The 27,965-nt window shown below is 52.2% G+C and overlaps 3 protein-coding genes across 9 annotated transcripts in view; 2 read left to right on the forward strand and 1 right to left on the reverse strand.

The window, feature by feature from the left end:
- Positions 1 to 12,119, forward strand: Tfip11 (tuftelin interacting protein 11). The gene is made up of 14 exons (XM_076922396.1): positions 1 to 129; positions 1,507 to 1,703; positions 1,944 to 2,161; positions 3,335 to 3,488; positions 3,736 to 3,892; positions 5,124 to 5,251; positions 6,042 to 6,194; positions 6,908 to 7,435; positions 7,514 to 7,620; positions 8,124 to 8,292; positions 8,686 to 8,929; positions 9,418 to 9,560; positions 9,718 to 9,883; positions 11,079 to 12,119. The coding sequence occupies exons 3-14, from the start codon at positions 1,953 to 1,955 to the stop codon at positions 11,432 to 11,434; spliced, it is 2,514 nt and encodes an 837-aa protein (XP_076778511.1). The 5' UTR covers positions 1 to 129; positions 1,507 to 1,703; positions 1,944 to 1,952; the 3' UTR covers positions 11,435 to 12,119.
- On the reverse strand, positions 11,484 to 16,970 carry Srrd (SRR1 domain containing). The gene is made up of 7 exons (XM_076922405.1): positions 16,780 to 16,970; positions 14,893 to 14,933; positions 13,757 to 13,980; positions 13,580 to 13,678; positions 12,385 to 12,539; positions 12,040 to 12,085; positions 11,484 to 11,817 (listed from the first exon to the last, which is right to left on the reverse strand). Exons 1-7 carry the CDS (start codon positions 16,968 to 16,970, stop codon positions 11,509 to 11,511), a joined length of 1,065 nt encoding a protein of 354 aa, XP_076778520.1. The 3' UTR covers positions 11,484 to 11,508.
- A 13-nt stretch (positions 16,971 to 16,983) lies between these two features.
- The window catches only part of Hps4 (HPS4 biogenesis of lysosomal organelles complex 3 subunit 2), a 36,892-nt gene continuing 25,910 nt past the window's right edge, over positions 16,984 to 27,965 (forward strand). The window contains exons 1-5 of one of the 7 annotated variants that reach the window (XM_076922397.1): positions 16,996 to 17,069; positions 17,759 to 17,865; positions 18,287 to 18,762; positions 20,325 to 20,415; positions 23,596 to 23,739. In XM_076922397.1, coding sequence (XP_076778512.1) covers positions 18,722 to 18,762; positions 20,325 to 20,415; positions 23,596 to 23,739 — 276 coding nt within the window. In that variant the 5' untranslated portion in view covers positions 16,996 to 17,069; positions 17,759 to 17,865; positions 18,287 to 18,721. Of the gene's footprint in view, positions 17,404 to 17,758; positions 17,866 to 18,286; positions 18,763 to 20,324; positions 20,416 to 23,595; positions 23,740 to 27,965 lie in introns of all 7 variants that reach the window. The other 6 variants (XM_076922403.1, XM_076922399.1, XM_076922398.1 and 3 more) reach the window with 6 other exon arrangements.

The raw sequence follows: 27,965 nt of genomic DNA on the forward strand, positions 1-27,965 counted from the left end.
GCCGGTTCCGCCGCCGCGTGACGCACTTCCTGTGCGCCGGCAGGTTTACATCCGGGTTTGGGCTGGCTGGTCTCTCGCAGTCTCTGGGACCCTGGACGAGGACTGTGTGGCTCACGGGTGCTGAGCGAGGTAAGCAGGCGGCGGGGTGGCGTCCGGAGAGCGTGGGCTGAGGCTCCGCGGCGGCGGCCCCGCGGTCTCCCTGCGCCTGGGTCTCCAGCCCGGCCCGCTGCGGGACGGGACCTGGAGGGTCCTGACGCTGACACTGAATAACCAGCCCCGAGCGCTTGTGAGCCGAGCGTCTCCTAAGCACTGTGGGATTTTTATTATCCCCTGTTCTGGGGAGATGGCGGTATTGTATTCCCGTGGGCCCGGCGCTTTCTGCTCCTTTAAGAACTTTGCTCGCAACGTGCAAAGCTGAGGTTGGAACCTGTTCAGGTTAACATTGTGCATAGTGAGGAGAAGGTGTAGGGAGATCCCGCTGCCAGTCACTGGTGCACCTGAACACGATGGTGTCACATAGTGAGGACGTTACTGCTGCACCGTATCGGGACCTTTGTATGTAATACCCACACACAGGTGTTCATAGAGGCGTGATTTAAACTCAGGCTGTGGTGTTAAGTGTTCCTGATTTTCACAGTCGTTTCGAAGGGTTCACTTCTCAATCCTGACTGGTAATGAAGGTGAAATTGGAACCCGATCATGGGATGAAATAGAAGATGCTTTTTTTCCTCTTCCTTTTTTTTTTTTTTTCTTCTTCTCTTTGACCCTATGTTTTCTGTTTTTTTCGACACAGAATTTCTCTGTGTTACAGCCAACCCTGGCTGTCCTGGAACTTGCTTTGTAGACCAGGCTGGCTTTGAACTCAGGTCTGCCTGTCTCTGCCTCCCTACTGCTAGAATCAAAGATGTGCATCAGTATGCCTGGTGGGGATGCTGTTTCTTGAGCACCTACTGGGAGTTCAGCTTTTGTTGTTGTTTTTTCTGTTTTGAGACCACGCTGGCCGGGCAGTGGTGGTGCACGCCTTTAATCCCAGCACTTGGGAAGCAGAGGCAGGAGGATTTCTGAGTTCGAGGCCAGCCTGGTTTACAGAGTGAGTTCCAGGACAGCCAGGGCTACACAGAGAAACCCTGTCTCGAAAACAAAAAACAAACAAACAAACAAACAAAAAGAGACCAGGCTGGCTTTGAACATACAGAGATGGACCTCTCTCTCTGCCTTCAAAGTGCTGGGAGGCTTTGTTTTTCTAAGGTATCATCTTTAATCAGTCCTTACAAGCTACTTCTGGAATTGAATGAATGCAGTTTTTTGTTGTTGTTGTTAGGGTTTTTTTTGTTTTGTTTTTTTCGAGATAGAGTTTCTCTGTATAGTCCTGGCTGTCCTGGAACTCACTCTGTAGACCAGGCTGGCCTCGAACTCAGAAATCCACCTGCCTCTGATGAATGCAGTTATGAGAGAGAGCTGAGTAGATACCTGGGTAGAACAATTTTTTTTTTCCACACTCTCCAGGTGTGACTGAAAAGTGGCATTCATAAAGACTGCAACCTTTGAGTACCCAAGAAGCCGTTCAGATTTGGGAAGGGAACCTTCAGTCTCGTGAAACAGTATTTCAGAACAATGCTCTGAAGTTTCCCTGGACCTGCGAATTGGCTAGATACAACTTTCCTGGAGAAACAAAAAGACTGGGTTCCAACCCAGTTTCTGAGGTAATAACACATAGAGCTGTTGGCTTCATTTCTGTGGCATGTGTGCCTGCCTGTCTGCGGCCCGGCCCCACACTTGTGTGATGTTTGACTCTGACAAGGCAGTGTGTGTTAGACCCATGTGGATGGTGGGTCATTTTGTCCTATGTTTAATGGCTGCTTTACTGGGTCGTGTCTTGAGGCTGATGGAGCTTCTGCTGGACTCAGGTTCTCACAGTGCTGTTCTTGTCTCCTATCCTCTAGTGACTGGCCATGTCTCTGTCCCACTTATACCGGGATGGGGAAGGTCACCTTGATGATGACGATGATGAGCGTGAGAACTTTGAGATCACCGACTGGGATCTCCAGAATGAGTTCAACCCCAACCGGCAGCGCCATTGGCAGACAAAGGAGGAGGCCACCTACGGTGTGTGGGCTGAGCGTGACTCGGATGAGGAGAGGCCCAGTTTTGGAGGCAAAAGGTACTGTCTACTGGGCTGCATGCCCTGGCTCTGGAGGATGAGGAAGGCACCCCAGAAGAGTTTTCTACCTTTATCAAGTCCAGATGCTACAGCATCTTGCTATGTGTTGTTGAGCTGGGTGGCAGTCCTCAGCAGTTACTGTGTGATGGGAGCAGGACTATGTATGGAGAGAGAAGTGCTGACCCACCCCAGGCATGGCAGCCATGGGCTCATACTGTGTCAGGGATCACTCACAGGGCACTAGAGAATAGGAAGGTCAGGAAAGGGTGCTTTGGAGAAGACACTGTTGGCTCAAATGAAGGTAGAAAAGTGAGTAGGTCCACAGGGGAGTGTAGTACAGCCTAGGCTACATAGTAAGATGCGGTCTCACAAGACAAGAAAAAAAAAGCACGTGCCTCCCACCTGACTATACTCAGAATTTTTTGATTAATTTTAGGATTTTTATCTGAGTTGTTCTGAGTTTTATACTTGAAATAGTATCTAAAACAAATATTGTGTGTGTGTGTTTTACAGGTATCCTGGATGAGTGCTGTACCACTCTAATACAAACACTAAGCTAAAACAATCTTTTCAGTTGTAAAAGGGGGTCCAGTTTGAAGGCTCAGAGGTGCCGTGTTTGCCGTGCCTAGCTAGCTGAGTTCAGTCACCAGATTCCTACATGAAAGGTGTCAGGGACGAGCCACTTTACAAACTGCCCATACACTGTGATAATGGCATTTCCGAAAGTGTCAAAGGGAAGTAAGATTATTACATCCTAATTTGAATTTGTAATCCACTGTACCGACAGTGGCAGGTCTCAGCTACAGGTTTGAATTGAGCAGACACCGTGAGTGTTAAATGTGGGCTGGAAGAGGACTCAGTGGCAAGTAAGAGTGGACATTGCTCTTGCAGACCTGAGTGAGGCTCCCAGCCAGTGCCCAGTCCGGCAGCTCAGTCTCATGTGCTCATTTCACAGACAGTTACAGCATTTTAAACAATGTTAAATGTAAGCTGATTGGAGGTCAGGTCTGAGTCTCTTTTGGCATTTGGACATAAATCAGCATATTACTGCTTTAAAGTGGATTCCATGAGGGCCTCTGTCTCTCTCTAAGGAATTCTCTTGTGAGCAGCTTCTAGGATAGCGTGCTTCAGAAGTGTTCTTTACGGACTTGGAGGCTCTGTGTCTGTCTGTAGGGCCCGAGACTATTCTGCACCCGTCAACTTCATCAGTGCGGGGCTCAAGAAAGGGGCAGCCGAGGAAGCAGACTCAGAGGACTCTGATGCCGAAGAGAAGCCTGTGAAGCAGGAAGACTTTCCGAAGGATTTAGGACCAAAGAAGCTAAAAACGGTAGGTCCCGCAGGATAGTCTCCATGTGGCACCCTTTGGAGGTCACCAGTGCAGTGGCTTCCTCACAGGGAGCAGCCTAGTGAGCACCTGTGTGTGTGCTGCCCTGCAGTTTCTGTCCTCCTTCCTCAGTGTCACTGATGTGGTTTTGGTCCAAATGCCGCTGTTCGTAATGCAGTGCAGCTGTATGCTTGAGCTCGCTCCGATCTGTTTTTCTCTCTCACCCAAACTCATCTTGCCTTCTTTACAGGGTGGCAACTTTAAGCCCAGCCAGAAAGGCTTTGCAGGAGGAACCAAGTCCTTTATGGACTTCGGCAGCTGGGAGAGACACACAAAAGGGATCGGGCAGAAGCTGCTGCAGAAGATGGGCTACGTCCCTGGGCGGGGCCTGGGGAAGAACGCCCAGGGTGAGTGTGGCGGAGGGAGGCACGGGAGGCTCACCTTATCTGCCTCTTCCCTGTAGGAAGCTCAGCAAGCATGGATGATGCTCTTGGTTAGCGCACAGGCCATGAGAAGGACACTTAGGCTCAAAACCAGACAAGAGTAGCTGTTAACCCCGCAGCTGGCTTTGGCAGCATGGGCCACTCGCGCTCCCCGGATGCTTGGCTTTCTCAGAACTCAGTTTCAGTAAAGTAATTGGTTAAGTCAGAAGTAAAGTGCTAGGGTCTAAAGTAGCTGCAAACACATGGCTGCTTTAACCTGGCCCATGTCTCTGAAGAAGTAACTGCTGATATTTTAAACTCTGACAGTCTCGCCTAGAACTCTAGATTTTGCCTGGCAGTAGTTTGGCCTCTTCACAGCTGCCTTTGCGGCAGAGTGTGCTCTTGTAAGCAGTGTCCTCAGCCTCCTGGTCCTGCCACCTGCCCTGCTGCGATCACTGTGTGAGCCTGCCTGGGCTGTTAGGCCAGTTTTGTAGTCCCTGCTTCTATGAATGATCTTCTTAGTCTGTAGTTCAGCGTCAAGCCGGCCAGTGCCCAGCATCTGTAATTCAGTGTCAGGCTGGCCAGTGCCCAGCACGGCACAGCACAGCTGCTTTTGCCAGCTAAAGACACACCTGTGCTGCTGGCTGACCAGTACCTACGTTCCCCTCCCAGCCCCATTGAGAAACAGCCCTTGCACACACAGCTCACCACCTTGGCTCAGAGGCACAAGGAGCAAGCACTTAGCCTTTTTTTTAGCATGAACTGGGTCCAGTCAGAAGTATCCTCTGTAATGCACACCCCAAGGCCTCCCGCATTTGTCTCAGGTCGTGCCGGGCATCGTGCTGGGAAGAGCACGGCAGAGCATCCCTAAGGTTTCAGTAGTGCTGAGTGAGGAAGTGGAAGGAAAACCCGGAGAGGGGAGGAATCCCTGTGAAAATGCTGTTCCTGTTTACTTCCAGGGCTTAGCCATATTACAGGTTAGCTGTGAGCAATGTGAGCCCCTCACCAGCCCACAGCTGGCCTTCAGCCAGTCAGCATCCCGGGTTACTGTGTCTGTGTTGGCCAGTGCAGTGAGGCTGAATCCTCAGAAGTGGTTTCAGTTGTTGAGTCTCAGGTTGGCGCACTGTGGTGTGGAGCAGGCAGTGCTCTCTTCCTGGTGTCCACATCGGTGGCCACGACCTGAAAAGTCTCTCGTCTTTCTCCTGCCCTTGTTCAGGTATCATCAACCCCATTGAAGCCAAACAGAGAAAAGGCAAGGGAGCTGTGGGGGCCTACGGCTCAGAGAGGACCACCCAGTCTCTGCAGGACTTCCCCGTGGTCGACTCAGAAGAGGAGGCTGAAGAGGTAATGAGAGGGTGGGTGTGGGTGGCGCATGGCCTGGACCATTTCATGCAGCTGCTACGCGTGGGCTGCACATGCTGATGGCCTCTGCGTGTCCCCTTACCCACTTATGTGGTAGGCCCTGCTGGCATCCTTGCTCACCTGATGCCATAATGGTATCTTGGGCTTAGGTGTGCACTTGGGCAGCTGTGAGACAGTGACAGGGAGGGGATGGAGACACTCGGGTGCAGGCACTCTGACTGCAGGGTAGTGACAGGGAGGGGACTGAGGCACTCGGGTGCAGGCACTTTGACTTCAGGGTAGTGACAAGGAAGGGACTGAGGCACTCGGGTACATGCACTCTGACTGCAGGGTAGTGACAGGGTGGGGACTGAGGGATTTGGGTGCATGTACTCTGATTGCACGGTAGGCTCTGTCAGCTCAGAGATCCTGGGAGAGCAGGTGCCATGATTCCTGAACAGAAAAGAAATGACAGGTTAGGTCAGCCTGAGAGTAAAATGGCAGCCACAGGCGTGACCTGTAGGGCGGGCGCGTCCTCACGCACTATCCTCTGCTCACCATTCTTGTGGAGCTCTGCCGGTGGGGCCAGTGTTTTCTGATCCTCAGTGCGAGAGTCAGCGGACGACCAGCAGAACCTCTCCCTTCCCAAAGCCTCTGCCTTTAGCATCCAACTGTGTTATGCACAGCTGTTGGCGAGCGGTACTTGGTGGCTGCTGGCATGCTAAAGGCCTTGGCCCTGGCTGCTGTAGAACAGGCCCCTCCTGTTTTCACTGACTGCATCCCTCTGCCTCAGGAATTTCAGAAGGAGCTGAGCCAGTGGAGGAAAGACCCCAGCGGGGGCAAGAAGAAGCCAAAGTACTCTTACAAGACTGTGGAGGAGCTGAGGGCCAAAGGCAGGGTCGGCAGGAAGCTCACAGCACCTCAGAAGGAGCTGTCTCAGGTCAAGGTAGGAGGGCCATCCCAGTCCATGCTCTGAGGTCTTTGTCTGATAAGTAGGTTATTGGTGTGTGTGCGTTGACTGTGTGTCTGTGTCTGTGTAAGCATGTATGGGGGCGTGTGTGTGTGTGTGTGAACGTGTGGGTGTGCTTATGTCCAGTGAATTCAATAACATTTTTAACATAAATATTCTGTGAGCAGTGAGCATGGCAGGTGCCAGGCCCTGGCTTCCCATGCTCCACACCGCCCCATGCTGACTGTTTGTGTAAGCATAGCTGCCAACTCTGGAGCCTCTGTGCAGCCTACAGCTTCCTTTGGGTTAGGCATAGCTTCATTTGTAGGTAAATTTTGCTCTATTTGAGACCGGGGTTTCTGGGAGTGCAGTAAGCAGCTTGGGAAGGCCTGCTGATGGGTCAGGAGCGAGACCTCTCTCTCCTTTAAGGACTTGTGACATCTGGTTCTGACTGGCCCACAGGTGTCAAGGCCTGTCATAGTTGTGCATGAGGTGGGGTAGCTGGGATGTTGGGGAAGGCCACCTGCTCTATGATGGACACATGGTGGTGTTATCGCTTTCCATGTAGCTAGTCAGCAGTGGTGGCGTCCGCCTGTGACTGGTTAGTGTGAGATGGTGTGGGTCTGTCCAGAGCGTAGAGCTCTTGACTTGTTCTGTGTCACCTCTCCCTGCTCAGTGATGCTAACAGTGGTCACCTGACTGCCTCCTAGGTGATCGATATGACAGGCCGGGAGCAGAAGGTGTACTACAGCTACAGTCAGATCAGCCACAAGCACAGTGTGCCGGACGATGGCGTGCCGTTGCTGTCCCAGCTGCCGCCCACGGCCGGCAAGGAAGCCAAGGTGGCCGGCTTTGCGCTGCCTGAGCTGGAGCACAACTTGCAGCTGCTCATTGAGCGCACAGAGCAGGAGATCATCCAGAGTGACCGGCAGCTGCAGTATGAGCGGGACATGGTGGTCAGCCTGTCGCACGAGCTTGAGAAGACGGCCGAGGTCCTCGCACACGAGGAGCGAGCCATCTCCAACCTCAGCAAGGTGCTGGCCCTGGTGGAGGAGTGTGAGCGCCGCATGCAGCCCCACGGCGCCGACCCCCTCACGCTGGATGAGTGTGCGCGCATCTTCGAGATGCTGCAGGACAAGTACTACGAGGAATACCGCCTGGCGGACCGCGCAGACCTGGCTGTGGCCATTGTCTACCCGCTCGTGAAGGACTACTTCAAGGATTGGCACCCCCTCGAGGTGAGCTAGGGTGCAGCCTGCTCTTGGGCTGGGGCGTGGTTCCTGCGGTGGGAAGGCTGACACTGCTGCGCTCTGCAGGACAGCAGCTATGGCACCCAGATCATCTCCAAGTGGAAGAGCCTCCTGGAGAACGACCAGCTGCTGTCTCACAACAGCCAGGACCTGTCCTCAGACGCCTTCCACAGGTACAGGCCCCACCCCAGGGTACAGCCTCATCTCCTCAAGGAGCAGAATTGTGCTAAAGGCTGGGTGACAGCCATTCACCCTGTGGACCCTGCTCCGCCCTGGCGCTGCTCTGGTCTGGGGCTTGGAGACCCATGTGTCTTTTGAGTGTCTGGAGTGTCCAGGAGCTGGGCCCACCCTGACCATGAGCAACTTTCACCCAGTCTGGAAAAGGCAGTGCAGGGGATAGTGAGAACCAAGAGTGCACCAGGTGTAGAGAGGACAGGTGTCTCAGGAGGGGACATTCAAGCTGTGACCTCGGGTGTGAGCAGTGCTGTGAACTGAAGCCCTTGTTGGGAAAGCAGCTGATGGGCCTGTAGCTGCACTGAGGAGCCCAAGGCCGAGAGCCAGGACGTCACAGGGGCCTGTGGGCACTGCCTTGAGATCTCCTGTGGGGGTCTGTGGGCTGGCATACTGTGAGCACTGTGAAGCCAGCAGTGTGGCTGACCAGCTTTGCCTCTCACAGGCTCATGTGGGAGGTCTGGATGCCTTTTGTTCGGAATGTTGTCGTCCAGTGGCAGCCGAGGAATTGTGAGCCGATGGTGGACTTCCTGGACAGCTGGGCACACATCATCCCTGTGTGGATTCTGGACAATATCCTGGACCAGCTCATCTTCCCTAAGCTGCAGAAGGAGGTAGGACAGAGCTCCGACAGTGTCTCTTACCTGTGCACAAGAGCCCTGAGGTAGAAGGACTGTCAGCATGGCTGGTGGCCTGCAGTGTTAGTTCTAGCCTTCTCCATAGTACCCCCTTCCCTACCTCCCTCGAGTGGGAGTTGCCTTTCTTGGTGCTTTTATTGAAGCTAAGCCGTGCTGAGGTGTGAGTTGGTGGCATGAGTGTTTGATTTTCTTCTGTGGGGGGACCTAGAGTACAGAGCACCTACTGTTTACCTCCACAGTGGGTCTCGTCCTCCGTACACACTGACGACTGTGGCCCTTGGTCAGGACACACAGGCCTCTCTCTAAGGACAGCACTGCTGTGTCATGAACTGTCCATGGGCTGCAATGCTCACCCCGCTCACCCTGCAGGTGGACAACTGGAACCCCCTGACAGACACCGTTCCCATCCACTCGTGGATCCACCCGTGGCTGCCGCTCATGCAGGCCCGCCTGGAGCCGCTCTACTCTCCTGTCCGCAGCAAACTGTCCAGCGCACTGCAGAAGTGGCATCCCAGCGACGCCTCAGCCAAGCTCATCCTGCAGCCCTGGAAAGAGGTCCTCACCCCTGGGTCCTGGGAGGCCTTCATGCTCCGGAACATCGTGCCCAAGCTGGGTAAGGACAGGGACTTGTGGGTGAGTGCAGCTTACTCAGTGTCCACCACAGGTACCACTTAGGGCAGAGGTGGGCGGGACTGGAACCAGGGCCTTGCTGCTGTTCCTTCACAGCTTGACCAAGGTCTGAGTGCTGACTCTGGCTCTCTGTGCCTAGTGGTTTTCCTTCAGGGCTGCCTGGATGTCAGAACCAGAGAGCTTCTGGCCTCTTTTTTTTTTTAAAATATTAATGTACGTGAGAACACTGTTGCTGTCTTCAGACACACTAGAAGAGGGCATCAGATCCCATACAGATGTTGTGAGCCACCATGTGGTTGCTGGGAATTGAACTCAGGTCCTCTGGAAGAGCATTCAGTGCTCCTAACTGCTGAGCCATCTCTCCAGCCCCAGCAGTGGCCTCTTAAGTGCCTGTGAATCATGGGAATTCACTGTGCGTAGAATGGAGGGGCAGACCGGAGACTGAAGACTTTGCCCTGCCGTCTCTTGCAGGCATGTGCCTGGGGGAACTCGTTATCAACCCCCACCAGCAGCATATGGACGCCTTCTACTGGGTGATGGACTGGGAGGGAATGATCTCCGTCTCCAGCCTGGTGGGCTTGCTGGAGAAGCATTTCTTCCCCAAGTGGCTTCAGGTGAGCGGTGTGGTCCTGCAGGGATGTGGGGTGGAGGTGCTATGTAGAGATCAGGGCTTTTGTACACCGAGGCCACAGGCTGGCTCCAGATTTTACTGGTCACTGCTACATGGTCCAACGTGTAGCCATTAGCTCAGTGTCCTGTGTCCTTTGGCAGGTGCTGTGCTCCTGGCTCAGTAACAGTCCCAATTATGAAGAGATCACCAAGTGGTACCTGGGCTGGAAGTCCATGTTCTCAGACCAGGTGCTGGCACACCCTTCTGTCAAAGACAAGTTTAATGAAGCACTCGACATCATGAACAGGGCTGTGTCCTCCAATGTTGGTGAGTAGACGTCTAAGTCAGGGTTTCATTGCTGTGATTGACACCAGGACCAAGGCAATAAGGTTCAGTCCTTTATCAAGGGGGAGCACGGCAGTGTCTAGGTAGGTGTGGCGAGGGAGGAGCTGAGAGTTCTACCTCTTGTTCTGAAGGCAAACAGGAGCTTTCTCAGGCATTAGGAGGAAGGTCTTACAGCCCATGCCCACAGTGACACACTTCCTCCAAGGCCACACCTCCCAATAGTGCCACTCCTGGGCCAAGCATATTCAAACCACAGTAGTAGGGTTCCTGTTGGGGATGTCCTGGGCCTGTTTCCTAAATATGACATTGACTTTTTTTTTTTTTTTTTGTCCTTTGGGAGGCCACCTTAAGTGTCAGTTCGCTCTCTAGACACTGTCCAGTGGACTTAGCTATTTATGCTGTCTTGCGACAGGCTAACAGGAGCCGAGTCTGGCTCCAGGGAGCCTTCCCACACTGCTGTGCAGAAAGCACTGGATAGTTGCTCCCCTCTCCAATGCTCTGTGCCTTGAAACAGTATTAGTGCCTTCGTCACAGGCTACTCGAGGGCTAAGCTCATGCCTACGGCGATTGGCCGCTGGTCCTTGTGAATCACTGTGCACTGCTGAGGCCCAGGGCGGCTGCGTCATGCAGTCGTAGCAGAAGCCAAGGCTGCTGTCACTTAGCTCGATGCACAGCACGGGCCTAAGGCCGGGCTTAGGGAGGGGAACTGCTGTCTCTTGTACCTGTCCCCACCTCACCTCACCCCAGCCCATGTTCCCAGCATTGCTTCCCCTGCACCCCTCACAGATTTGCATTTGGGTCACACTGTGATCCTTCAGTCACCACTCTCTAGCTCCCCAAATGTATTTTCCATTTAAAGTTTCACAAGTGCAGTGCCATGGACGGAAGGGTCTCAGATCCCTGGACCTACCTGGAGTTAGAGTTGTGGGCCATCTCAAGTGGGAGCTAGGAATCAAACTGGATTCTGCAAACAATACATACTCCTTACCAGTGAGCCCCATTTTCTTTTCTACAGAGGGGCCTCTGTAGCAAGGGATAGTAGAATGAGTGTAGGCCAACGTAGACTACAAGGTGACCTCATAAATGGTGACTTTGGTGGGGGGGGAGCACATTTGTGGGCTCAGCCCTTATCCACATCTCATGATACTGAGAGAATCACGTCTGGTATCTTTCTCAGGTGCCTACATGCAGCCAGGCGCGAGGGAGAATATTGCCTACCTCACCCACACAGAGCGCAGGAAGGACTTCCAGTACGAGGCCATGCAGGAGCGCCGGGAGGCTGAGAACATGGCCCAGAGGGGCATCGGTGTAGCTGCCAGCTCTGTGCCCATGAACTTTAAGGACCTCATTGAGACCAAGGCAGAGGAGCACAACATTGTGTTCATGCCCGTCATCGGCAAGCGGCACGAGGGCAAGCAGCTGTACACCTTCGGCCGCATCGTCATCTACATTGACCGGGGGGTGGTGTTCGTGCAGGGTGAGAAGACTTGGGTGCCCACCTCCCTGCAGAGCCTCATCGACATGGCCAAGTAGACATCGGCCACACCAGGCAGGTGTGAATAAACAGCACTGTAAAGCAAGCTCAGAAACAATGTCTATTTGGGAGATCAGGCCACCAGGGCAGGATGTGACTCAGTGTCCCCAGTCGGGCTGTATTCCTGGCCTGGCAAAGGATCTGGTGTGGCGTGCACCGTGGGTGGAGAGAACTGTCCTACTTCAGCTGAGCGGTCTGTGGGTCTCCTGATGATCTCCAGGTCCTCGCAGTTCTGGTAGTCAGGCTCTTCCCGGGATGCCCACAGGTCCCCAGGCAATCCTCCCAGCTTCAGTAGTGGGAACCAGTGAACAGACATGTCGTTAAAGGTGTCGGTGTACTGGGGAGTCTGAGGCAGTGGGACCTCCTCCAGGCCATTCAGAATCTGAGCGGAGAGGTCCAGACACAGGCATTAGTTATGCCCCACTCTCCGTGCCCCTGGCTGGCCCCCCTGTCCTTTTGAGAAACAGGAAATGGGGATTTGTATTCCAGTGCTGTTCAGTCCCACAGGCAATGGGAATGCGGGGCTCACCCTGAGGATGAAGGGCAGTGTGGCTTTGCACACCCCCCATCCCCCACCCCCCGACCCGACTATGCTGTCAGATACCTTTGCAATGTAGGGATAATTTTCCTGCAGAATCCTCGCCAACAACCTGCAAATAAAAACATATACACAATTCGGAAGGATATAGGTGTTTGCTTTCTTTTTCAACTTAAGACAGGTAAAAACAAGGTGAGTTCAGAAACGGTTGAGGGATATGCAGGAGGGCAGCACAGGCGGGCACTGTGAAGCAGATCGGGCGTGTCTGCGCACTTAAAGCATGGCTGCCCACACACCTCTGCCCTCAGAAGAGGGATGTCTGTAGATTCCTTCAGTGCTTTAAGCTGGACCCTTAAACCTTTTACCCAGTTCCTCGCGGGGAAGATGGGTCTGGCATTGCTGATGGCTCACCGTTCCTCGAGGCCTCGGAAACTGTTCCCGATGATGACCACCCTGGACAGGGCGTCTGCAGACCAGTTGCTCCACAGCAGGTTGTTGTACAGAGCTGTCCCACAGTGCGGCATGTAGAAGACAGTGGGCTGGCCCTGGACATTGCGCTTGCCTTCCTGTGGAATCAGCAGAACGTGTGCTAAGGAGCGGAGGGCAGAGCCCAGCTCTTCGGTGGCAGGGCTGCATCACGAAGGTTAAGTAAGTTGGATGTCTCTATGGGACTCAAGGACTCCTGTCCAGAAGGAACCCATGCTGACTAAAGGAAGGTGATGACTGTGCCCATGTCCTATATTCCAGGTCTTCCAGGCACCCTGCATCACTGCAGCTCCTTACCACAGTGGGGACACAGTCACCTAATGGCTGTCTGGCCATGCCCCCTCTGTGTGCGTCTCTCCCTGCAGTTTCTGTCAGGCATGAAGCCATGTTGGTGTCCTATTGCTGCCTCCACAGGAGCTGCCTGTGGTCTCGGACACAGCCTTCTGATGGCTCTCAGTGCACAGGCCAACCTTGCTGCTGTGCTTGGTCTCTATAGGTTATAGGTGACCTCAGGCCTCAACTATTTGCTCTTCTCTGCACAGAGCCAGCACTCAAAGGCTGGTCTGAGGCGACTGTTTTAGGGTCTCACTATTGCTCAAAGCAGCAGGATTATGAGGCTGAGACTATCCTGGGCCACAGAGACCCTACAAAGGGGTGGAGGGTAAAGGTGCTTGCCACCTAACCAAGCCAGTCCAACCTGAGTGATTCCTGGAACTCATACAGAACAAGATAGGACCCATCAGGTTCTATCCATGTATGTGTTTCTGCTAGTTCTTTATGTGTTTTCCATATGCATGCCTGATGCCTGCAGGGGCCAGAAGAGGGCATCAGGTCTTCTGGAGCTAGAGTTAGAAGTGACTGTGAGCCTTAGAACATGGGAACCTTCCACTGAAAGAGCAGTCAGTGCTTTTAACAGCTGAGCCATCTCTCCAGGCTCTGGACTCAAGGGTTTTGCAAGCCTAACACATTACTTCATGCTGCTGATTCAAGTTTTCACAGTATGACAGTCCAAAATGGGGGTGATACTGGGCTCTAGGAAGGCCAGCATGCCAGGGCCAGTGGGAAAGCCTGTCCACTAGCAGTGGCAGGTGGTCTGTCTAGAGGAGATGAAAGCACCTACCTCATTCTCACCGAGGACAGTCACACCGAGAGAGGTGAGAACTGAAACTTCAGTCTGAGTGAACAGAGGGTCATAGACGCAGCACTGGCTTCTGGGGATCTGGAAGGGATGAGGGATACTTCAGCTCCAGGCACACATGCACCATGTGCCAGGGGTGGGAGAGGAAGGTAAGCTCACCTGGCACTTCTCCAGAAAGAGAAGCATAAAAGCAAGCTGGATCCGAGCAGTGGGGCAGGAGGCAAAGGCCCCAAGACCGTAGCACACACACTTCACACCGGAAGGGCTTGAGGCCAGGGGCTCCCCCGACCCACCAGGCGATGAGCCAAGGCACAGCCTTCCAAGGGCCTCCGTCAGGGGTTGAAGTTGCTCCAGCTGTTTCCTAAGACACTCGGTGATGGTTTCTGAAAGACCATTTCCCCAAATGTGGTTGCACTGATCCCTGGAGCCAGGGCTCTGAAAGAAACCCAACAACCCTCCACACCCAGACAGAAGCTGCCCCAGATCTGTGTCCATGCCACTAGAGGTGGGGTCCTGAATTCTACATCCCTGAGCCTAAAACTGCGTTAAAAGGTTTTCATTTAAAGCCGTATGTCTGAGGTGTCTGTGCTCTCGGATGCTGATGGCCTCGATAAAGGCGACTGAATGGCTACATTCAAAACCACGGCCCACATCACCTCCTGACCTTCCTGTTAGGTTGCCATCCTAAACAAAAGAAGCTATTCGTCCCAGCACTAAGGAAGCTGTTTTTGTTCGCTGACATGTCAAAGCCATCTTTGAACAGATACTCCAGGTGAGGACAGGCTGATGCAGAAACTGTAAGTCCTTGCTGGGAAGAGAACCCTTAAAACCTTTTTGGATGGTAGCTCAACTCTGGGGACTGCATCCTACACCTGTGAGGCTCATCTGATTAAAACAGGAGCCTGTGATATGGTGTGAACACAACTTGTCCGTCCCTAAGGATCAAGCTGAACAAACTCTATCTAGAACATATCTGCAAGGGGGAAGGTCTACACTAGAAAGGAAAAAGTGGGATCTGAATACCATCTAGCCGTCTTGGTGACTAATAGCACACACTGCCTTCTGTATGAGAGCCAAGCACCTCTCACCTTACTTCATGCTCACGACGACACTGTAGGACATATACACCTCCACCTCCACTGCAGTGGTCAGTGCCACAGACACAGTTCTGAGGAAGTCAGCATCAGAACCCACCACAAGCAAGGCTGTGAAGCAGACTGTCCTTGGATGGAGAGTGCCCTTTGCCCACCTTCAGGCAGAGGCCCCCCTTCCACTCCCACACCTCCCCTACTCACCCAGTGCCGAACTGCAGAAATCAGAGATCCGCAGGTCCTCCCTGTTGAGAAGACATGGCTTGCTCATTTCCCTTCTCTTTGAGCCATCTTAGTCCTGACCATGAGCCAGATGCATGGGGGATGGCGGACCCTCCGATGTACAGTCAGCCCTGACTGAATGACATTCCCATGGCCTGGCTGTAGACTGCTGGGTCTTTTTAAAAAAAGATCCCCATCAAGAGGCCCTGGTTGCCCCAGGGATGGTCTGGGTTTGTTCTGCCTCTTTGGCCTGGGAGAGATGCAGTTCAATAAACACTTGGAAGTCCTTGGACTTAGGTTTTCTAATGGGAGTGTCCTCTCAAGACTGGAGAGTAGCAGTAGAAATGACTGAGTTATTCAGTAGGAACTCAATAGACTGCTTCCCCACTATAAAGAACTCTAAAGGGAAAGTCAAAGAGAAAGTCCAAGGGTCTGGTTGGTTCTTTATTCAAGTCGGCCAGTTTCCACAACCTAGGGCAGAACAATCAACAGTGGATTTAATATGCCAGAGGCAATGTTTAGCGGGGGAGAGGGAGAGAGAGAAAGAGCGGGGGAGAGGAACTGCCCCCAGGCAACCTACGTTCTTCAAGGGAAAGGACTGCCTGATACCTTGAGATTCTCTATGCTCTGGAGTGATGACCACACCCAAGGAAGAATGCTGGGAGAAGCAGGGCACTATGGGAGATTCCAAAGCAGCCGAGGAAACTATCTGGTGTGTGCCTTGACAGTTCAGGCACTAAGCACCTTCATCTCAGTAATCCCGAGACCTTAAGGTGCTGCTTGCGTCTATCTGTCCCTCCCCTCAGCCACAACAACAGTAATTTCTCCATGTTCTGAGATAACTTCTGGGTCACCATTACTTTTCGGGTCTAACTTGCGCCCCCTGTCACAGCCCTTGTGACCCATCTGAAATGCTACCAACATTTGTAACTTAGCCCTGTAAGACCACAACTTTATAGTTGCCTTTTATAAGGCAAGAACATGGCATAGCCTGTGTATGGTGGGCACTGTCTATGTGCCCTGTAAGAAGGTACAGACCTAGCTGTGGGGAGATGGATGTCACGTGAGAGAGTCTGGATGGAGAGGCAGAAGCATGGGGTTTGATGTCACCAAGGCCTGGTCCTGAAACAACGATCTTAGTCTCTTGGAGTGCCCAGGATCCTACTGAGGCTGCAAAAGTCTGTGCGCACACAGTTGCTGCGCCGTAAACCATTGATGCACATGATGACATCAGTGTCTGCTGCAGCATCGATTTACAATCTTGATAATAAGCAATGCGGTGTGTGGCCCACACCTGTAATCCTAGCATCAGGAGAGGCAAAGGCGGGACCTCCTCCAGTTCCGTGGCCTGCTGGGCTAGCCTAAGCTATATATAGTATGAGATCCTGCCTCCAAATCCAGAACTGATGATTTATAAGGTAAAGGATCTTGCCACCAAGCCCGACATGACTTCGATTATCCTAACCTACGCAGTGAAAGGAGTGGTCTTCTGAGCTCCACACACGCGCCATGACACCCTCCTCCTCCTCCACCTCAAATAAATAAAATCAAAACCAATGAACTAAAAGGGAAACAATCATCACTGGGCCTAACATGAACTGTCCACCCCCGCCCTGAGCTTCTTTACGGTCACATCACATGATCCTGTGTGTGCATCCCTATACAATGTTTGAACCTCCATCTCCGAGATGGCAGACGGGGGCCACAGAATGACAAGCTGCTGTAACCGCAGCGACGGGAATGGCAGCTTTACTGAGAGCTTGCTACAGTGCAACCCGAGGGGAACTCAGCCTTTCCCCAGCGGGTTGGCACACCCACTTCCAGGCTAGGGAGACTGAGGCTGGAGCGGCCTCTCGGCGCTGCACTCACTCGGCCTCCCGCAGGCGGGGCAACACCGCCTCGCCGTCCGCCTCCGGCTCGGCCTGGGGCCCCTCGCCCCGCCGCGGCCGTCTCCCCGCCGCGCGCTTCCTCCGCGGAGCCACCGCGCTCCAGGGCTCCGGAGCTGCCACGGCCGCCGCCATGCCACTGACGTCACCAGCGCGCGCCAGAGCCGCCGCCATGCCGCGACGTCACAGGCTCGCGTCACACCGTACGTCATCGCCAAGCCCCCACAGGCGGGAGGTGGGTCGGTGCGTGAGCGCCGGGCGGCTTGGGTGCAGGTATCGGGTGCTGTCCCGCGGGCCAGACGGAGCTCGGTCTCCCGGCGGGCGGGGCGGGCGTGAGACCTGGGCGATCGGGCTGCAGCGTCTCGGCTCCTGACCACCGAGGGACTTCCCTTTGTCCCCGCGCGCACCCGGACGGTCCTCCTGCTCTCCCCTCAGGGTGCCAGGGCCTCTGCAGGTCCCTACCCATAAGACGATCTCTGACCTCATCCCGATTTTTGTGAATTAGCTGCTAGGCCCTCCGACCAGGCAGGCGTCTGGGAATGGGAGGGGTGGGTTCCAGGAACTGAGATGCCCTGCATCTACATCCCTGTGCGTGCTGTAGAACGAGGTGTGTGTAGCTGAGGTGACAGATATTGAGGCCCTTTCGGGTTCGTGGGGGGATGCCCCTCGGGCACTTCCTTCTTTCTAAGTGAGTTTACTTGCTTTTAAGAGAGGGTCCTGATTTGTAGCCATAACTAGCCTGGAACTCAGCAATTTGCTTGTGTCTACTTCCCCGGCGCTGGGATTAAAAGCTATCATGCCTGGCTCCCTCTCTGTGTTTCCACAAATGGCAGATTGTGGCTAGCTTTGGAGGCCGTGTCCTTGAAGGAATTTTAACTAGATAAGTGGGATTAGGATTATGGATGAAAATGACCGCAAGTTGTCAAGGGAAAGGATTAAACCATTTTTGTGTTTCTATGCAGTGTTATCCACACAGTAAAATACGACTGTCAGGAGGTTTCAGATAGTAATTTTAACACCTTGAATCACCTGTTTCTGGACAGTTCCCTCGGAGGAGCCAAGGATTAGAGTAAGTGAAGCCAAGGTTCTTTCTGGCAGAGTATTCCTTGTTACACTGAGTTGTCTTCCCCTGGTGGGAGTTTGAAATGAAGGGCACTCCGTCAAAGTTCTCTCCTGCACTCTGCACATTCTGATCAGGCTTCTGCGCGCCAGTTCCTTAATTTAAGGACCATTTGATTTGTGTGGTTCCATCCACACAGCACCTTCAACACTGCTTGTCTGGTTTCCCTTCTGCAAAGCTATTTTCTGCTTAAAAAAAAAAAAAAAAAAAAAAAAAAAGGGTCTTTGAAGTATCTGCTACCCACTCTCCTTTTACTGTGAAACACAAGCTTTGAAGGCTGGTTTGAAATCAACTATTTATTGAATCTTGTGAGTCACATGCACAGTCATGGGTTTCTGAAAGAATCAACTCTTTGTTCTTTCTTCCTCAGAGCTGAGATACCGGTGTGTGTGTGAACTGGAAACTTTGGATCTTTTGAAGGGACTCCCTGGATAGCTTTGAACTGTACACAAAGTCAGAGATCCTATCAGAAGCTGCCTCCGCCCATCCAGCATGCTTCTTCCTGCCTTGGAGCTCCCTGGGGGCAGTTAGAACAAGTCCCAGTGTAGACAGCCATGTGGATGCCCCTGACAGCAGACCACAGACTGTTAATAGTCCACCTCCAATCCGTTTCCTCTTGGACTTCTCAGCGGCGGGCACAGAGATACTTCTGGAAATGAACCTGCCCGGAAGGGAAGTTGCCTTTTCATATTGATTGAAGAGTGAACTAGAGACAGAAACCACCTGGCTTGACCACACCTGGCATTACTGGGCTGGGGACACCAGTTGGGGACAGACGAAGAGGATGAAGCCATCTGGAGAGTAAATGGCCACCTCCACTTCTCCAGAGACAAAGTCAGCAGCCTGGTGAGTGTCCAGACCTGTTTGAAGCTGCTTCCAGGACCATTTGAGTAAACTGGAAGCCTCAGCCGGCTAGTCTTGCTGTTCTTCTCAGAGCAAACTCATTAAATGTGGAAGCCAATTTTTTCTCCAGAGCATATGTGTTTGAACCTTGCAAGTTTGGGGCTAGATACATCCCAGTGGTAGAGTGTTCACCTAGCATTCCAGGGGCCCTGGGTTCAATCCCTAGTACAGCAAAAATAAGCAAAACCCAGAACACCTTGCCAACCCCACCCCAGGCACTGCAGGCAGATGACTGGGAGGGTGCAACCAATCTTGATCGCCTAGGTGTATCTGTCTGTGTCTGTGGAGAGGCAGGGTGGCCGAAGTTGAGGTTTGGCCAGTCTGGATCTTGAGACTGTTGCACAATGTCTGCCTGAACCATGGTTCCCTTATCCACCCTCTGTAGCTTCATCCTTTTTCATAACCTTGTTCAGCAAGTGCTCCTGAGAGGTGACAGTGAAGGGGGCGGCTTGAGTAGACTCAGCAGACCTAGCAACTGCTTACATGAGCCATTCCAAATGATTGCCTGAGGTATACTGTATGTGTGTGGGGGGGTGGTGGTGGTGGTTTCAGAGTGTGGGAGGGGAGCCGGGTGGCTGGTGGTCCACAGTGGGCTTTGAAAATTCACAAGTGTTTTTGATCACCATTTAACCTGTGACCAGTTGCACACTGAGCCTTGGAGCTTAGCAGATGATATTGGGACAGGTGTTTGTCATAAGGAAAGTAAGGTGGGCTACCCTGGCCTGGTCCTTGTGCTTTCAGAGGCTGAGAGTACAACTGAAGCCCAGTCTCTGCATAGTTCACCTCGTGCAGACAGGTGATGACCACCTCAGAGTTAGTCTTCCTCAGCCAGTCCCAGAACTTGAGAGGGAGGCACAGGTCGGAGGCTGTGCAGTTTGAGGTCAGCCCGGGCTACAGAGCAAGACCTGTCTGGGTCTTTAGAAAAGTACAGAAGTTGCTGGAAACTCAGAAGAAAGATTCCTTTACACTGAGGAATCTGAAAAGGTGGGAGGGAGCCAGATCAAGCTGCTGTTAAGATTTGAGAGAGTATGGAGGAGTTTGGTGTTTTTCTGCCTTCTTTCGAAGGCTGCTATCTCCCTGTTCTGGATGAGCATGTCTGATCCAGGCCCTCCGCACACATCTGTTGAGTCCACGAGTCCTCAGAAGGGCTGCTTCCCACCAGCATGCTTCTGGGTTCGCTTTGTTACCAGAACCTAGAGACACAGCACGGAAGCAAGGCAGGCCTTGTGTTTGGGCTGTTAAGGGTGAGGATTTCAAACAGCAGCCCCCCTCCCCCATATGCTTCCTGCAGGAGTGGCTGCCTCCTCCAGCAGATGGGCGGATGGCTGTGCACAGGCGCATCTGCCTGTAGTGCACTGGCAGCCGCCTTATCTGCTTGTGGCTGCTGGACTCTTCCTGGCAGCCGAGCACCGAGCCCTCTCAGAGCCAGGAACTAGAGAGAAAGTGTCACGAGCTTATCATTGTCACCAGCAGGGACCCATGGCTTCCTTCTGTTCTCTTGCCAGGTGGAACTACTTTTTCCTATACGACGGTTCCAAGGTAAAGGGAGAAGGAGACCCAACCAGAGCTGGCATCTGCTACTTCTATCCGTCCCAGGTAAGCAGGGGCTCCTGTGCACATGGCTTCTTTGAAGACATGTTGGGGGATGAAACGCAGGACCATGTGCATGCTCTGCTCTCTCCCCAGCCCTCTTTTTATTTACTTATCTTTGAAGTTTTGAGACAGGTTCTCCGAGTTCTCAGCCTACGTGGCACCTGGGCTGACAGGCCCATGGCTCCAGGCTGTACTCTTGTCTGGATCTTAAATTCCCACTAAGCTTAGGCCTCCTCTTGGCTCTCTTAGCCATAGGAGGGTTTTGTTTTGTTTGTTTGTTTGTTTTTTGGGGTTTTTTTTGTCTGTGTCCTGCTCCCAAGTCTATGACCAGCTAATTTTAAGAAGCTTTTTAATAGCCGGGCAGTGATGGCGCACGGCTACTTAATCCCAGCACTTGGGAGGCAGAGGCAGGCAGATTTCTGAGTTTGAGGCCAGCCTGGTCTACAGAGTGAGTTCCAGGACAGCCAGAGATACACAGAGAAACCCTGTCTTGGGAAAAAAAAAAAAAAAAAAAAAGCAAAACAAGAAGCTTTTATTCAGGGGGCTGAATGGTTATTCAGATGGCTCAGTGGTTAAGAGCACCAACTGCTCTTCCAGAGGTCCTGAGTTCAAGTCCCAGCAACCACATGGTAGCTCACAACCATCTGTAATGGGATCCGATGCCGTCTTCTGGTGTGTCTGAGGAGAATGGCAGTGTACTCACATCCATAAAATAAATAAATAAATGTTAAAAAAAAAAGTCTCTATATTAAAAAAAAAAAAGAAAGAAAAAAGAGAAGCTTTTATTCAAACAGGGAAGTAAGGACTATTACAAACTTGTATGTGCCCGCGCTAGGGTCAGCAGCCGTGAACGCTGCAAATTCCATAAGGCCTAAGATCCCTCTTTTTTTTTTTTTTTTCCATAGAGAAGTTTAAAGCAAGTTCTAGACACTGTGTCATTTCACCCACCCAGCGTTTATTGTGTCAGGGTCACACCTGATGGGAATGAATGGAGTTACAGCCCTTCTGTAGTGCGGGCAGGTGCTGCAGCTGGACTGGCACTGGGGCTGGTTCTTTGATATCACCCTGCCTGGCTTCCTCTCCCATTCATCTCCTCCCCCACCCCCCTAGCCAGGACCCTGACCACGCCCATAGCCTGCTTGTTAGTCTGTGCTAAGTCCCCCTTTGACTAACATTCCCCGCCCCACACACCAGCCATCCTGTCTTCTTGTCTCCAGATCACTGAGCTGCCAAGTTAGAATACCACACTCTGGGTTGGGACCATCACCTCCCTGTGGTGACATCAAGTGACATCTGCTCACAGATTTCCTTTCACTTTCCATTCATAGCAGGCTCTAGATCTCTGGTGAGACTCACGGTCCATTCTGTGAGGCAGGATGCCATAAGGGATGGCAGGTGCACTTCCTGTGACATCCTGTCCTGTGTGGCTGTGCCGTGGTTCAGGGAATGTGTGCAGCTGCCTGTGTGGTGAAGCCCTGATTTGCCATCTGTGTTCAGTGAGGGACTCGGAGCAGCCCGTCACCCTGCAGCCACTATGAGAGCCTGACTCGGCCATCACCAGGGCAACACCACACACTCTTCATGGCTCTTTCTCTTGTGTGTTGGGGAGAGAGTTGGAAACAATATTCTGCCCTATGACCCAGGCTGGTCTTGACTTCTTTTTAAAGCTTTTATACATATGAGTACATTTTCTCTACATGTCTGTATGTTCCTAGAGCCCCTGGAGGGCAGAAGAGGACGTCATCCCCTGGGATTGAATGGTCACAGATGGTTATGACCATTATGTGGGTGGGTACTGGGAAGCGAACACCAGTGTTCTCTGCAAGAGCAACAAGTGCTCTGAACAGATGAGCCACCTCTCTAGTCCCTGTCCGTGAATGTTGGAATCTTGTGGCAGCAGGATTACAGGCGTGGGCCACCAAGCCTGGGTGTCATTGTTTATTATGACCCTTAAACATATAACAACTGGGCCGAGTGTGATCGCTAACACCTTTAGTGCCAGCACTCAGGAAACAGAGGCAGTCGGATCCCTCATCTACATAGTGTAAGTTCCAGGACAGACAGGGCTACACAATTATGACACTATCTTTAACAGCACCACCAACAAATACACACACACACAAACACACACACATACACATGAATGTAAAAATAACTTTTATTTTCCTGAAGTAATTATTGTCTCAGAGGCTTACTGTCTCCGTCTGCTAACCTAGGTCTAGTCCTGGAAGCTTCTAGCCTCTGTACAATCTTACCTAGGCCTAGAATGTTTTCAGTCTCTGAGACTTGCTGCTGAATAAGCTCACCCTGATCTCTGACCGGCTGGTTCAACTCAGCTGTTCTGGCTCAAACTCCTCTCCCAGCTGACTTAGTCAATCTGGCTTCTCTCCCAGCCTCTGAATTGCTCTGCTTGGCCTGAAACTAACTCTAGCAATCTGTTCTAATCTTCTGGCTCCTTCTCATTCTCTTGCTCATTTTGTCTTTACCTGTGTCTAGCTTGTTCTCTCTTCAGTCTATCTCTGTAAAACTCTCCTGGTAAACCTGCCTCCTTCCCCCTCTCTGTGCTGCTCTACGGTCCCTCTCAACTCTAGTGTATTCCTGTACTGTCTGTCTCTCCCTTAAGAAACCTATTTCCTCTCTTCTTATGAGAGTTGGCAGATCCTACTCTGTCAAATCTTTCTCTGAGTCATCACTTTGCCACTCAATTAGATATCACTTCAAACATGGGTGCTTCCTTCTGCAGACTAACTTTACCTTCACTGTTTGGGATTAAAGGTGAGTACTAAGTTTGTCTCTATTCCAGCCAGAGGGATTAAAGGTGTGAGCTAAAGGCCTGAGCTACACCCTAACTAGAAACAGGTTCAACTATCCTGTAGCATGTGTACACACAGACACATGCGTGTACGTACACACACACACACACACACACACACACACACACAAACTGGCCAGATAGCAAAGCAGAAGCTTGAATTAAACTTCTGGAGCCCACAATGGAAGGGAAAATTAACTTTCAAAAATGGTCCTCTGATCTCCACACAGGTGCGTGTGCCAGCTCACACATGAATGCACATGGAGCTCATATGATGTGAGTGCACACACACACACACACACACACACACACACACACACACAGGAGTGCAGATGTAGAACAGTCTGGTAAAATGTCTGCTTCTCCCACAGACCGTGTTAGACCAGCAGGAACTGCTCTGTGGCCAGCTTGCTGGAGTCGTGCGCTGCCTGTGGGACCTTTCTGGCACCCCACCCACGCTCATCCGTCTGCGGAACCTCAAGTTTGCCATCAGGGCGGATGGGGACTACCTGTGGGTAAGTCTGAAGGCAGAGCTGGCCGTGGAGCATTGCAACAATGCGTTCCTACCCTGACTGCAGCCGCTCCTCAAACCTCAGTGCTCTCTGAACGGCACCTGTGGTACAAGGGAGAACTCTGCCAGGGCATCATCATGTCATGCGTGTGCTAGCATGCGCGTACATGTATGTGGAGACCCTGTTTGTAGCAAGCCTATTTTCCTTGGTGAGCTGTGCTCTGTTTTGATGGTGTCTGTTCAGGTATCTTCTGTGGGTGGTGCCTTCTGTAGCCCCAGAAACTATTGCCTGCAATTTGGTCTCTAATTTAAGAAGTTGATTGGTTTTGCTTTTAAATTTGTGTCTGTAAGCCCGCCTGGGTTTGTGTAGGTGGGTGGTGTGGATGGAGGTCAAGGGTGATTTCCCCGTTTAGTTATCCAGCGTCCCCACCATTGCTGATTAGTTATCCAGCGTCCCCCCCATTGCTGATTAGTTATCCAGCGTCCCCCCCATTGCTGAGCTCCCTAAAGTTAGGTGACCGTGAACACGAATGGCTCGGGAAGCTCTGAGTGCCGTGATATCTATAGTTTTGTGTGACTCTTGGGGTAGACAGTGTCTCTTCTGAATTCTGTCCCATGTCCAGTGGCTCTGGCTAGTTTATGAGTGTGACTGGGAGTCCTGAGTTTGGAGAGCAATCCTGGGGTGGGGGTGGGGCAGCATCACTCAATTAGAGCTGTCATGACCCTGTCAACTACTGCCCTTCATCTCTGTGGTGTCTGTGATGGCAGCCTAGTTTACCATGCAGTGTCACGGCTCAGTCTCAGCACAGGTGCAGCTCACAGGGCAGGTGCAGCTCACAGAGCAGGTGCAGATCATAGGACAGGTGCAGCTCACAGGGCAGGTGCAGCTCACAGGGCAGGTGCAGATCACAGGGCAGGTGCAGCTGACAGAGCAGGTGCAGATCATAGGGCAGGTGCAGCTCACAGGGCAGGTGCAGATCACAGGGCAGGTGCAGCTGACAGAGCAGGTGCAGATCATAGGGCAGGTGCAGCTCACAGGGCAGGTGCAGCTCACAGGGCAGGTGCAGATCACAGGGCAGGTGCAGCTGACAGAGCAGGTGCAGATCATAGGGCAGGTGCAGCTCACAGGGCAGGTGCAGATCACAGGGCAGGTGCAGCTGACAGAGCAGGTGCAGATCATAGGGCAGGTGCAACTCACAGGGCAGGTGCAGCTCACAGCAGGCCTAGGCAATCCCCAGGATCTGCAGTACATATATGAGCAAGGACTTGGAAGGATTTAGCCCAGAACTGGGGGGACAGAAAGTGCTTGGGATCTTTGGGGGTCGGCCTGGCTGCAGTGGCTAAGCTCAGGTGAAGAAGGGTTTTAAACTAATGTCTCGTGTCAGGACAGGTGGCAGCAGGTTCTGTCATGGCGTCTTCAGGCACAGGTGTGCTCGCCTGTTCTCTGCTCCTGCTGTTAATATCTGTGTTCCGTCACCTGCTATTTCCAAAGATTTTTCTTGGCCCAGTGTGGTGGCCATACCTTTAATCCCAGTGCTTAGAAGGTAGAGGCAGGTGGATGTCTTCACATGGTGCCTCAGCCATCTGTGACTCCAGTACCAGTGGATCTGATACCCTCTTCCGGCTTCATCAGGTACTAGGTATGCACACGGTATGCAGACATACGTGTGCAGACAAAACATCCATTCATTAAAAAAAATATGACTTACACACACACACACACACACACACAAACACACACACTTATACTCATAGTATAAATTTAAATCGAAGATCCTGGGCTGGCAATGACTAAGTGGGGAAGGTGCTTGCCACCGAACCTCATGACCCAAGTTTGACCCCTAAGATCCGTAAGGTAGAGAACCTACTCTTAGGAATTGTCCTCTGACCTCCATCCACACGTGTGTGTGACCCCCACCTCCCCAAAGTGTAAAGCAGTAAATCTAAGTCCTCTGTAGAAAACATGTGTTTTATCTTTCCTTCCTATACTGATTCCCATCCAGTCTCCAGGTGCCAAGGTTTCATTACGATTTATGGGTGCATTGTATATTGTGTATCACCCCATCTTCTGCTCCTGCCTCCCAAGTGCTTGGATGATAGACTTGTACCACCACACCTGGTATCACGTTCTATGAGCTACTGTTGCTGTTCATTCATTCACTCGCCAGTGTGTGTGTGTGCGTGTGTGCGTGTGTGCGTGTGCACATGTGTGCGTGTGCGCGTGTGCGCGCTATGATGGGTGTGTCTAGGCAAGAGGACAATTTGCTGGTGTTGGTTCTCTCTGTCCACCATGTAGATTTTTAGAACTGAACTCTCACCCTCAGGCTTGGCAGCTGGAGCCTCTACCCACTGAGCCGTCTTGCTGGCCCAGATGTGTTCTTCTGTTAAGGAAGCTGGCTTCTTTGAGAGCTTTGTGGATGCTTAGGTGGCTGTGGGTGTCCTGGATTGTTCTGGGCCCTCTGCTCTCTGAGGGATCCCCAGGTTTGCTTCTGTGGCAGTGCCTGTGCCAGCGCCATGCTGGCTTTCTGGCTGTGACTCTGCGGTGTGATTTGACACCAAGTCTTCCTGTGACAAGATTATTTTTCTGAGTTCTGTGAGGAGCGTTGTTTGAATTTTGATGGGGGTTGTGTTGGCTATGGACTGCTTCATGCCACGTTTGCCACTTCCGCACTGCAAGTGAGGTAGCCCTGAGCTTGATGGCCATCCTGTCTCCCTGTGCTCCTTACAGTCAGGTCCTCGGAGCTGTGGAGTTTTTGGCGTGGCAGTCTTCCTCCTCCTTTGTTTCCTTAGTTAGGCTCCTCCTCCTTAGTTAGGCTCCTCCTCCTTAGTTAGGCTCCTCCTCCTTAGCCAGGCTCCTCCTCCTTAGCCAGGCTCCTCCTCCTTAGTTAGGCTCCTCCTCTTTAGTTAGACTCCTCCTCCTTAGTTAGACTCCTCCACTCCAGATTTTTTTTGTTTGTTCATTTTCAAGCTATAAGGATTGGGATTTTTCCTCCCCAATTTTTTCCTTTCCTCGCAAATTTGTAATTGATACAAAGAAAAAAACGATTCTTTCATAGGTTGGTTTTATGTCGTGCTCCCTCAGTGGGTGTATTTATCAAGTCTACCGGGGTCTGCTGGAGTCTGCGGGGAGGCTGAACTGGAGAACCATGCTGTCTGCGAGCATGGGTGACTCGGCAACTTTAATCTTTATCTTCTGTCGCTGTCCTTTTTCTTTCTTTCTCTTACTGCTCTAGCTAAGATTCTGAGCACTAGACTGAGGGAATGTGGAGGAGTTTGCCCTCTGTCTCCTGCATCTGGCAGGGAATGCTACCTGACCTACTCTGGTGGTCATGGCCTGTTTGAGCTGTGCTCCTTTTCAGCGTGTGTGTGTGTCTGTGTCTGTGATACTGAACTTTGTTGACGGCTTTCTTTATGTCAATTGAGATGATAGTGCAGTTTGTGTCTTGGGTTTTTCCGAGTGCTGAGTTACACCTACACTTAGAACCGGGACTTGTTTCTGCCTGGTGAACCAAGCTTGTATCCTGGGAATGAAACCCACTTGGTCCTGGCGTATGATCTTCTCACTGTGTTCTTGTTTGTTTCTCAAGACAGTGTTTCTCTGTGTAACATCTCTGGCTGTCCTGGAAGTCCCTTTGTAGACCCATGCTGGCCTCAACCTCACAGAGATCCACCTGCCTCTGTCTCCCAAGTGCTGAAACTAAATACCTGTGTCACTGTGCCCAGCCTCCACTGTGTTCTTGACTGCAGTTTGCCAGACTTGGAAATGTTTTTGTCTGTGTTGATGCGAGACATTGAACTGTGATTTCTTCCTTTGCTTTGGATCAGGGAAATACCGGCTTCTTGTAGTAAGGGGCGGTGTCCACCTCTTTCTACCTCCTGAACCTGTTGAGCAGCACACATTGTCTCATCAGACAGACAGCTACGATGGGAGAGGCCGCCTTGGGGTGCGAGGGAGGAAACTGGTGGACGTGAGGAGGACTGACTGGAATCTCCCCAAAGCTGCCACTGGGCTAAGTCTTCACAAGGTGCTGAGACAAGTGCAGGGTGAGCTACTGCTCAGTGTCACATGACCTGCCAGCAACCTTTTGGTTCTTTGCTGCTCAGCTCTGACCACTGGACCCAGCACACACAGCGGTAGATGCTACATAGGGATTGGAAGGAGATGGCAGGGGGACAACTGTCATCAGCTTCAAACACAAGGACACGGCCACCTGCTGGACCTCGTGGCCT

The sequence above is a fragment of the Arvicanthis niloticus genome, chromosome 24, assembly GCF_011762505.2.
Source record: "Arvicanthis niloticus isolate mArvNil1 chromosome 24, mArvNil1.pat.X, whole genome shotgun sequence".
Taxonomy (NCBI): domain Eukaryota; kingdom Metazoa; phylum Chordata; class Mammalia; order Rodentia; family Muridae; genus Arvicanthis; species Arvicanthis niloticus.

Excerpts from the sequence above, each read along its gene's own strand:
- Srrd (XM_076922405.1), bottom strand. The coding sequence starts at position 16,970 with ATGGCGGCGGCTCTGGCGCGCGCTGGTGACGTCAGTGGCATGGCGGCG. Across the intron at positions 14,934-16,779 it reads CCCCGCCTGCGGGAGGCCGA|GGAGGACCTGCGGATCTCTG; the intron begins GTGAGTGCAGCG and ends TCTTCTCAACAG. Across the intron at positions 12,086-12,384 it reads TTCCGAGGCCTCGAGGAACG|GTTGTTGGCGAGGATTCTGC; the intron begins GTGAGCCATCAG and ends TTTTATTTGCAG.
- Tfip11 (XM_076922396.1), top strand. The coding sequence starts at position 1,953 with ATGTCTCTGTCCCACTTATACCGGGATGGGGAAGGTCACCTTGATGAT. Across the intron at positions 7,436-7,513 it reads AGGATTGGCACCCCCTCGAG|GACAGCAGCTATGGCACCCA; the intron begins GTGAGCTAGGGT and ends TGCGCTCTGCAG. Across the intron at positions 7,621-8,123 it reads TCCTCAGACGCCTTCCACAG|GCTCATGTGGGAGGTCTGGA; the intron begins GTACAGGCCCCA and ends TGCCTCTCACAG.